This window comes from Erithacus rubecula (genome assembly GCF_903797595.1).
Source record: "Erithacus rubecula genome assembly, contig: SUPER_Z_unloc_2, whole genome shotgun sequence".
Taxonomy (NCBI): Eukaryota; Metazoa; Chordata; class Aves; order Passeriformes; family Muscicapidae; genus Erithacus; species Erithacus rubecula.
In genome coordinates this window covers 13383373-13393436 of record NW_027635860.1, presented here as the reverse complement: position 1 = coordinate 13393436, position 10064 = coordinate 13383373, and the positions used below count along the sequence as shown (strand labels likewise).

At 39.7% G+C, this 10064-nt stretch overlaps 1 protein-coding gene across 2 annotated transcripts in view; it reads right to left on the bottom strand.

Annotated features, from left to right (window-relative positions):
- CAMK4 (calcium/calmodulin dependent protein kinase IV) overlaps positions 1-10064 on the bottom strand; it is an 84405-nt gene that overhangs the window by 11825 nt on the left and 62516 nt on the right. For both annotated transcript variants that reach the window (XM_079331328.1, XM_079331327.1), the window contains exons 5-9: positions 9847-9937; positions 7968-8042; positions 5461-5536; positions 1681-1807; positions 1-153 (exon numbers count right to left, since the gene is read on the bottom strand). In XM_079331328.1, the coding sequence (XP_079187454.1) occupies positions 1-153; positions 1681-1807; positions 5461-5536; positions 7968-8042; positions 9847-9937 (522 nt within the window). The remainder of the gene's footprint in view (positions 154-1680; positions 1808-5460; positions 5537-7967; positions 8043-9846; positions 9938-10064) is intronic.

Genomic DNA, 10064 nt, shown 5'->3' with positions numbered 1-10064 from the left:
CTTAAGTTTACGCCGGGCATTGAATTCCTGAAGTTTCTTTTGTGCGTTGTCCATATGTGCAAAGTTTATTGCCTTCCCTGTGACCCACGGGTGCTGCAAAGCCTGTAGAGTGGTGAGGCGTTTCTTGGGGTCTAAAACAATCAACTTTTTAACCTGCATCACAAAGGAGAAATTAAAAAGACTGTCAACCTTATTCTCCACTCAAATTTTTTGCATTTGCTGGCTCTGGTCTTGGGGAGCATCTTAGGTGAGACATTCTAAGAAACCTACAAGAATTTTCATTTGTGTCTTTGGAAGTATTTTGCTTCTAGCATTTCTTGGTTCTCCATAAATAACATCTGATTAAGACAGCCACTAAGGGGGAAGAGACAATAGGGAGAACCATCTGATTACCAGCATATTAAGATACCAAAGCAGGTGACCTGTATCTGTCATAGGCTCTTTCACGTCTGAATTGTGACAAAAACCCAGCTCTCCTGACTGCAGACCCTCTTGGAGCAGAGGGCAAGTGATGGCACAGGGTTCCATTGATCCTGTGTGCCCAAAAGTGAGGGAAAATTTGCTTTAGGGTTCTCTGGTCTCTACCTACAAAGAACTTTTAAACAAAGTTGGTGCCCTGAAGTGTGTGTGAAGGAGAACAGTCACTGGGGTGAATACAGGCTGTGTTTTCAAGGAAGACATTGAGTTAAGCAAATCACTTTGACTGAATGTTGAACTGCCCACAGCATGGATTTTGAGAGCCATGGCCATCATACTTATATACAATCTGCTATGCAATATTCAAACCTGAAATTTTGAGCTTTCCTTTACTAAAACCGTATGGAGCAGTTTGGACAAAAGCTTTACCTGCTGATTGCTGTTTATCTGGCTGTAAATTATATTTTTTTGGCCTTAGAAAAAGTTCACATCTCATAAAGAAACAAAAAAGTACTTTGAACTTCTATTTGAAATATCCTAAAGTACTTTACTAACGCCAGTGACATATTTTGTGAAACAGTCTGTGTAAGTACATATGAAACAAAGCACTTGTGTTTTCAATGCTAATGAAATAACTGAATTATGTAAGTCACTATTGACAAAAGTTAGACTCAAGCATACCTATCTCTGCAGATCAGTGTCTTCTGGATCCAAATTACCTTATCCAGTAATAAAAGAATACAGCACAGAGAGCATGCCAACCCTTGCATTTTGCTAATGGAGAATATTTAAAAGTAGTCAGTCTTTCCTCACCTACTAAAAAAACACAGCTTTTACAGACAGAAAAAGTATGTCAGGGAAAGCAGTGGGGGGGAAAGTTTCATTCCTTTTTATATTCTTCCCCAAATTCAGGCTTGAAAACTGCACAAAAAGAAGGGCTTGTTTCTACATTGCCCTGAAGGTGTTTGCCCGGAAAAGAGGAATGGTGAAACACTTCAGAGTTGGAAGGAAAGGCAGGCATACATAAACACTGTGACAGCTGCCAGCAACCTATGGCTTCAGAGAAGAGCCTGAATATCCATATTCTGAGTGCAAAATTACAGCACTGGGCTAACAGGGGATATTACAGCACCATAATATAGCAAAGACAAGAGGAAACAATTATGAACAATTAATTAAGCAATTATTCTGCCCCCACCCCAAACTAGACTCTTTCTCGGTGGCAGAAATACTAAATACTTGTCTCATTCATGCTTTACTTACTAAATCCTTGGCATTCAGAGACACATCATCCCACCAGGGGGACACAAAGTCATATTCACAGCTCAGGATTCTCTTAAACATATACTGATCTCCCCTTTCATCATAAAATGGTTCAAAGCCACAAAGTCTGAAAGGATAAAAAAGAAATTAATTTATCAAAGTTTAATTAGTCTTGGGTTGTTAGAAACAGTGCATGATAGTTTTTTTCCCTACTTTGTGTCCTGTAGATCACTTTGGGTGGATGTACTGGATGTACAGACCTTGATGTACTCCTGGACTCCTAATTTTACAGAGCATAGAGAAATGTGGTCATAAGTACTCTTAAGCACTGGAAAAGGCATTCCTAATTGTAATGTTCTTATTTTCACATCTGTTTAATTGGAACTATGAAAACAGTATCATAGAGCATTTATCAGAATCCCTGTAATTCTTGCCAGAGGAATAGGAATTAGCTGAGGAAATCCATCTTACATGTGGAGTTAGAAGTTTTTATACACACATTTAGGGCTGATTTTTAGTCATGTTCATCCTTGTACATTTTTTCATCCTATCAGCCACAATATGTAAAAACCTTTGGAGAGTTTTTGTGATCAGCCCTCATCTTTACTTAGGTAACCTACATACAATCTACAAGTCTTGTGATCTCACTAATGACTGTGTTTATAAATATATTGAGTAATACAGATCCCAGCAGAGAGGCACACTGCTGGCCCCAGGGAAAGCAGGCTCATAGATGAGGTTTCCATTTGTATAATGTCCTTTTTTATCGCTTCACTGCGCTTTAATCACGCCTGCACACATAATCACATTTTTAAGTGAATTTCCTATTCAGCCAATATGTGATCTGAGCTTAACAGAGAAAGTGTATCTTCTTCTCTGCCTCCAGAAAATGCAACAAGCAGTAAGATGATGAGAGGGAAACAACAGCTGATCTAAAGACCAAGACAGCAACACATCTAGAAAAGCCTTATATTTTCACTTGTTTTTGTGTTTTTAAACACAACGTGCCGACTGTTCTGAAAAAGGAGGCTAAGGTTCAAGGAAGAAATGTGGTTTTGGGAGTGGTGCATAGCCGTGGGTGGAACAGCTGCATCACATTCCACTGCTGAAGAGGAGAAACACCTCATTGCAAGCACATTCTGAGCATATTATTTTTCCAAGTCTGGCAGAAATGTATTAAAACACAAGGATCCAGTCTCCAAACCTTGTGCTGGCCAGGTGGTGGCCAGCCAGAGCCCCTCTGCTGCTCCCCTCACTTTGCTGCCTCTCCATCACCATTTCTGGGCTTGCAGCAGTCCCCTGTGGAACACCCCTGAGCAGGGCCCCTCATAGTCCAGTCCAAACTGCATTTTGGATTTGGGCAACTGATGACTGTAAGAACCTGCTCAAGCCTTGCTGTGACTGTGTTGGAAGCCTCATAGGTGAACTGTCTGTTTTCACTCTAACTCACTACTATCACCTATTGTTTTCCTATTAACAATTTCAATAAATATGCTTCTACTTAAAAATCCATTTCAGCAGACAGATTTTTTTTTCTTTTTTGCTACCTGCCAAAATAGATGAGTAAATCTGGAGGTATGATTTCAAATTAGATTAATTAAATCGGTACAAAACCTAGTGTGGGTGCTCTTGACTTCATTGTATTTGGAGTTAACATTTTATTATTGTGTTTCACTTTAAATTGGCTACATACAAATAAAGGAAAAATCAATGTAAACAGCTTTTAAAAAAACTAAAGATGGCCAGATGGTGTTTTGTGTCCTTAAAAGTAACTTAACAAAATAACACCTTTAATTAAATCCATGCAATTTTGACTACAGGCAAAGCCTCTGAATTTGTTGACCAGTGTCTGCATCCCAAACATGCAGAAGGATTTCAGCTGCTTTAGGAATACAAAAGGACTACTCCTTTTGATTTTTAAAACTAGATGTAGCTTCCCTCAAATTATGACAATTATCACCAATAGGTCTCAATAAAATTTGCCTCAGGAAAAACTGTTCTGTCAAAATATGTGTCAGTTTTTTTAATTCAAATGGCAAGCCCACTTTGATTAATGGCAAGATACAGCTTTATACAGATCCTTTGTACCATGGTTGTTGACTCGTACATCCACTCTGTTTTGGGGGGACATACAGGGATAATTTTTTTTTTTTTTTTTTTGACTATGCAAGTGGGTTTCCTTTATTGAGCTATGAGACTGAGACATGCAGCATTGTCCTCTGGGCTCCAGGATTAATGGGTTAGTAATTTTGTATGTACCTTTCTGGTCTCAGTTTCTAATCCATCCTGCATATTGATTCACAAAGCTTTACAAACAATAGAAGAGTTTTAAATGTTGAGTACGGTTAAAGGTAAATGGAAGAGACAGCCAGGTGGATTTTGGCCTGTCTTGTTCCTATAGATCAAATTGGATTTTGAGGTGGGAGTAGGACAGGATTACAAGGGGGAAGAATAGAAGAGTATCGATAGTCATGCAGCCCCATCCAGGGCAGAAACTCACACACTTATTTATACACATGCAGAGGTTTAGTGTGGCTTGGGAGCATCCCCTGAACAGCTGGAAGGTTTTGAGAAGCTGCATATATAAAATGCCACTCCAGATATTTAGATAGGAATTGTTTGGAGTTTGGTTGGAGCTTGCTTACACTTGAAAACAAGTTCTGCTTCAGAAAGACTCAGTTTGAAGTGCAACATAACATTATGCCTTGAGTAACTAGGAAAGGCTATAACTTAATCTAGGTGGCTTTACAAAGGGACAACAAAAGCCACCTCTCTAGTATTAGGGTGTGTCTTGCTGGTAAATTTCACATCTCTCTGTCATGAGTGGAAATCTTAGAAGTGACAAGGAATGAGCACCTGGCAGGCAATATCTGAGATGTGATCTTCAACACAAGATCTGGATCTTAAGATCCAAAGGTACACACATGTAAAAAGAAGCAAACAACAAAATGGCAAATAGGAGTACTGTAGTACTGTAGCCTATTATTTACAGGTAAGCAAAAGGAGACCTGTCAACTATTTGAGGCTTATGTGCAGAACAAAAAGATGAATGTTTTCTGACATTACCATCAGAGTGTTTATATACCTGTACATGGACTTTTAGTACAAACTCTAGAGAATATAATTATTTCCTTGGCAAAAATGAAAATCGTTGTGTTATTGCACACTGTACTTGCTGGACATAGCAAGTAGTAGGGGAGAGATAATGGCCCGTATGTATAAAATCCTCCATATCTTTAAGGTACATGTGTAAAATTTCATTTTCTTCCCATAAAAGGCATCCTAGAGGTATATAACTACACAAGTTGGCTTAGCATTGCCATTGCCAAAGGTCTAAATTAAGTCTCAGAGTTATTCTCCCATAAAGAAGAGAGTTAATACATCACATGCAATTTTCTCTTCTCAATAATCTTCCTTTGAAAGATTCAGTCAATACAATAAAGTAATTACAATTCTCACCAATTGAATCATGACTAGCCACAATAAGACTTAGACACAAATGACTACTCAAAAACAAGTGTTTGGAGCTTTTGGTTTATACTCATTCACATTAATAGGATGATTCTGCACAGATCTTGCTGCTGTTCAGGAAGAAGTTTTATCAAATATTTAAACTGAGTGTTTTGCCATGCTTTTCTAGGATTTGACTTACTTCAGTAAGGTTAGGAATATAATTATTAAAGTTCAGGATCCTGTCGTTTCTAATGGCACATCTCATAGTGTGATGAAATACTGTGGATGCTAAAAAGTGAACCTCTCTGTAGCACTGTCTGCACTTACAGGATGTAGGTGATAATCCCCAGGGACCACATGTCCACCTCAGGGCCATAGGCACATCCCCGTAATATCTCTGGTGCTGCAGAGGACAAGACACTTGTCAGTAACACAGAAGCTGAGTGAAGAAGTAACAGTCACAAAATCAACTGAAGTCCATGCATGGTTGTGTCTTTCATAAAAACTTAGGATTGCTCATTTAAGGCCTTAATTAGGCAAATTATTCCTTTCACTGAATATAAAACAAGAGAAGTCACACCCAAGCAGAGGCAGAATAAAATGAGAGGTGTACTTTACTTTCAAATTGTTTTTTATGTTTGTGAAAAGAGCCACAGAAAGCTACAGCTGCACTGGAGCTACAATGTGACCAAGAAAGTGGTACTTTAACTTCAGTATTTTACTTAGTGTTTTTATAAATACATCAACAACAAGAGTGGGACCAATGAAAATCTCCATCCTTTATTGGATGCAGAGGATGGAGACAGAACACTGGAACCACGGATGATGAAAAGGCTGAGGTACTGAATGCATTCTTTGCTGAGCCCTCAACAGTCAGGCCTGTTTATGCTCAGGGAACAGCCCTGAGCTGGCAGACAGGACAGAGAGCAGAACAGCCCCTGTGCAAGCAGGAGGAAGGAGGCAGTGACTGTGAGCCACTCACACTCTCTCAACTCCCTGGGACCCGGTGGGATCCCTCCAGTGGTGCTGAGGGAGCTGTGAAGGAGCTGCCACGCTGCTCTGCATCACTGAGCATCAGTTCTGTCTAAGCTCTCACATCATCTGGAGGTTGGCCAATGTGATGTCCATGCACAAGAAGGGCTGGAAATGGATGCAGGAAGTACAGGCCTGTGAGCCGGACCTTAGTGCCAGGGAAGATCATGGAGATCACCTTGGATGTGATCCCACAGCACAAACAGGAGGGAGCAGGGATGAGGCACAGCAGCAGGGGTTCAGGAACAGGCTGCCCAGGGAGATGGTGGAGTCCTCATCCCTGGAGATGTTCAAGAAACAACTGGACATTGCCCTTAGTGCCATGGTTTAGTGAGCATGATTGGTGTTCAATCAAGAGTTGGACTTAATAATCTTGGAGGTCTTTTCCAACCTTAATGTTTCTAGAAGTCTATTTACTTGGTACTTTATTTAGGCTTTACTTTTATATTCTATTTTTATTTTTTATATTCTATTTTTATATTCTATTCTATATAAAGACAGACCATTTCAGGCAGTTGCTTCTGCTGCAGTGAGGAGCAGAAAAAAAGGCCAGGTAGTTTTGAGGCTCTCCAGTTCTGCAATAGTAAAGAGGAGTCAATGTCTGCTCAAGCAGCTTGACAGGCACAGCTTGAGGACCCTGGTCCCACTGGATCTGTGATGCACATGGGATGACAACTCCATTTCTGGAGCACAGTGGGCTGGCTGTACCTACGAGCATCAATGCAATCTTCCCACATTACACTTGCACAGCCATGAACAGAAGGGCTTTTAGAATTTTTAAAGATTTCCAGAAGTTTGCTTTTGGTGAATGGATTTGTCCAACACGTTGCTGTGAGTTTAGATGTTGCCTGTAACAGACTGATCATGAATCACTGTTTTGCATTGGCTTGATTTTTTGTGCTACTCTCAGAAATCACTTATGCTCTTCTTCTTAAGTTCACTGAAGGCACAACATTGCAGCAAACCAAGTTTTCTGTGGCCATCTTCTTGCCTACAGTCCTTTGCATGAATCTGCACATCCCAAGGACTGTAGATTGTCAAGTCTTGATGCGAAAGTATTCAGACTCCAGTAAGTGTTTTTGTTGCTGTGTCCTTTCTGGAGAAGCTGCTGATAGATGGGTGGGCAGGATGTGGGAGCTGGCACTCCGGAACCATCAATTATTCATAGTTTAATTTGGCATTTAAATAGCATTTCTCCTGGGTTTCGTCCAATTCTGGAAAGAAATACTTGAATATTTTCCGGGCACCAGGACTTCTGCATGGTCAGTTAACTTGAATTGTAAATCAAGGATTGCTATAGGGACATAACTGTAGGCATAAAGCTCCTTCCCTTCTCTGCAGAAATATTAAACCCCAATCCTTCCCACCAAGTCAGCATAACTCTGAGGGATCTTCTACAGGAATAAGTCTTATCTTATTTTTATGAAGATGGGCATAAAAAGGGCTAAGCACTAACTATGGAAGGGCTAAGCACTAACTATGGATGTATGGCATTGGTAGGATAACTGTTCACAAGAAAGACAACTAGAACATTAATAGCTTATATGTGAGTTTTATGTTTAGTTTCATACAGTTTTATGAAACTAAGCAGACTGGAATTAGGTGCTGCTCTAAAGCAGACTTGGCATGTGTGTGTGCTTTGCAGGCAATATCATACAAGGTAATGGACAATGGCAGTGTCACCTGAATTGCATTATCAGCTGTTCTACGAGGTAACAGAGTGATCTCACGGTCTTCTCCAGTGTCCTCTTTCCTTTGACTCTACAGTTATAAAAGCAAATGTAAGTAACAAAACAACATACCACAGTACCCTGGAGTTCCACAAACTGTCTTCATGGTCACATGATCTTCCACAATCTTGGAAAGTCCAAAGTCAGCTGTTAAGATGGTTTGGCAATATTAATGTTCTTACTCCCTGTAATAATGTGGGGTTTTATGATGCATATGCAATTAAATAAACATTTATATGTTAAATGAATGGTATTGATATTTCCATAAGTAAGCATGGATTTAATGAATCTACCCATGCTGCCATCCAGAAGCAAATTTTGCTGTACAACTGAGTATTTCTGTCTCGTGCTTGACAGAAATGTAGCTTGTATTTTATTCTGAAAACTTCACAAAGACAGTACAGTGAGAGGCCTAAGGGCATACAAGCAGAGATCCAGAAATATATTTTAGGTATATAATTCAGTTTCCACTCTGTGAGTAATCCAGTAAAATTATCAGAACTATTTTGGGTTGCTTTTTTAGTCAAGGGGCACAGCAGGCAGTCTCTGCAAGACAAAATCCCAGCAGTATTTTGATAAAAGCTTCTAGGGGGATAAAGATTGTGACAGATGAAGTATTGACCATCCTTCCTTCAGTGTTTCCACCCTGAATTACTATTCACAGAGCAAGGGCCTTTGTGACAATACACACTGTACTTGCATGACTCTTCTACACAAGTCATAAAATGTGTTCATAACTTTTTTTTCACCAAGAATAAACTGAGCTGATTCAAATTCCAGTTTAGGTGATGAAAATCACCTTTGCCTTAAAAGCACAAAATAAAAGTACTTGATTTTATTTTGTTAGACTGAATATAAAAGGGAATGTTTTGATTCAAGATCAGGATAAAAACAGGTCACTTGTTCCTAAATGGCTATCCTTTTTGCATTATTATTTACCTAATTAGAAATACAGTTTACTTTTCTAAACACAGCCACTCGCTGTAAACTGGATTTCAGTTTAAACAAGGCAATGACCTCACCAGGAAGATGAGGAATCATGGCATTTAGGAAAGGCTTCAAAAGCCCTACACACTCTGGACATCAAACCAAAGCCACTGGTACTGCATTAAATTATCAAGTTTGAAGCCTTTCCAGGAAAGACAAGAAGTAGGAGAAGATATAAATTAAAATGCCATCACCCTGAGAATCAAGATGTTCCTAGAAATTTATGCAAAATTGCTTGAGGCCAGTTCATGGAAATTTGGCTCCAGAAACCCATGATGAGCACTGGCTGATAAACATGGAAACACTCACTCCTAGGGGAGCATGAGGTGGTATTTTCAAACTCAAAAGAGTTGCACAGATCTTCCTTGTTGCTTCTTGCTGCATGTCCAAAATTTTTGGAGGTCATACTCTTTGGAAGTGTCTGCCATCTCCAAGAGAACTGGCACAATACATTCCTGATCAGGAGAGCCTTGTCCCTCCTCACCCTCTCTGTGGTGCTGACCATGCTTCAGAGAGTTTCCCTGTGCTCTTTGCAAAGAACTCTCCATGTCCCTTAAATCTGCCCTCAAATCAGAAGTCAGCTTTGATCAGTTTGCTTTCTACCACTTACCTGCACATCTTTATTTTCACACCAATGCATATTTTCCTCTGCTACTAGTTTAACACAAAAAAAGGGGCATAGAAGTGGTGCACAGAATTTTCTGCTGTTCTCATGATCCTTTTTGTTCCCAGTGCTTTGACCTCTGCCATGTTCCACACAATTTTGGCTATAAATTCTCTAAGCAAACATCTAGTTTTACGTTGGTTTTGAAACCATCATGTACAGCTGTGCTGCTGAAGTAACATGCTGCTCATTAAGCACTGGCTTCAAATAGGGTGATCATGAGATGCATATACTCCAAACATCATAGAACATATTACTGATGCAAAGGCATCAGGGATGTGCACATTTAATGCTACTCACCAATTTTTAAAGGTGCATCTGGTGCTGGTGTTGCATAGAGTAAATTTTCTGGCTTCAAGTCTCGATGCACAATCCCATTTGCATGCAGATACTGAAAAAGAGAAAGTCAAAGCATGTAAGTGAGACTGATAAAGCATGAGTTGATATCTTTCTAATTTTCTATAGCAGCAGATTAATATTTTCTCTGTGTGTGACCCAGAGTTACTTCACTGATTTTC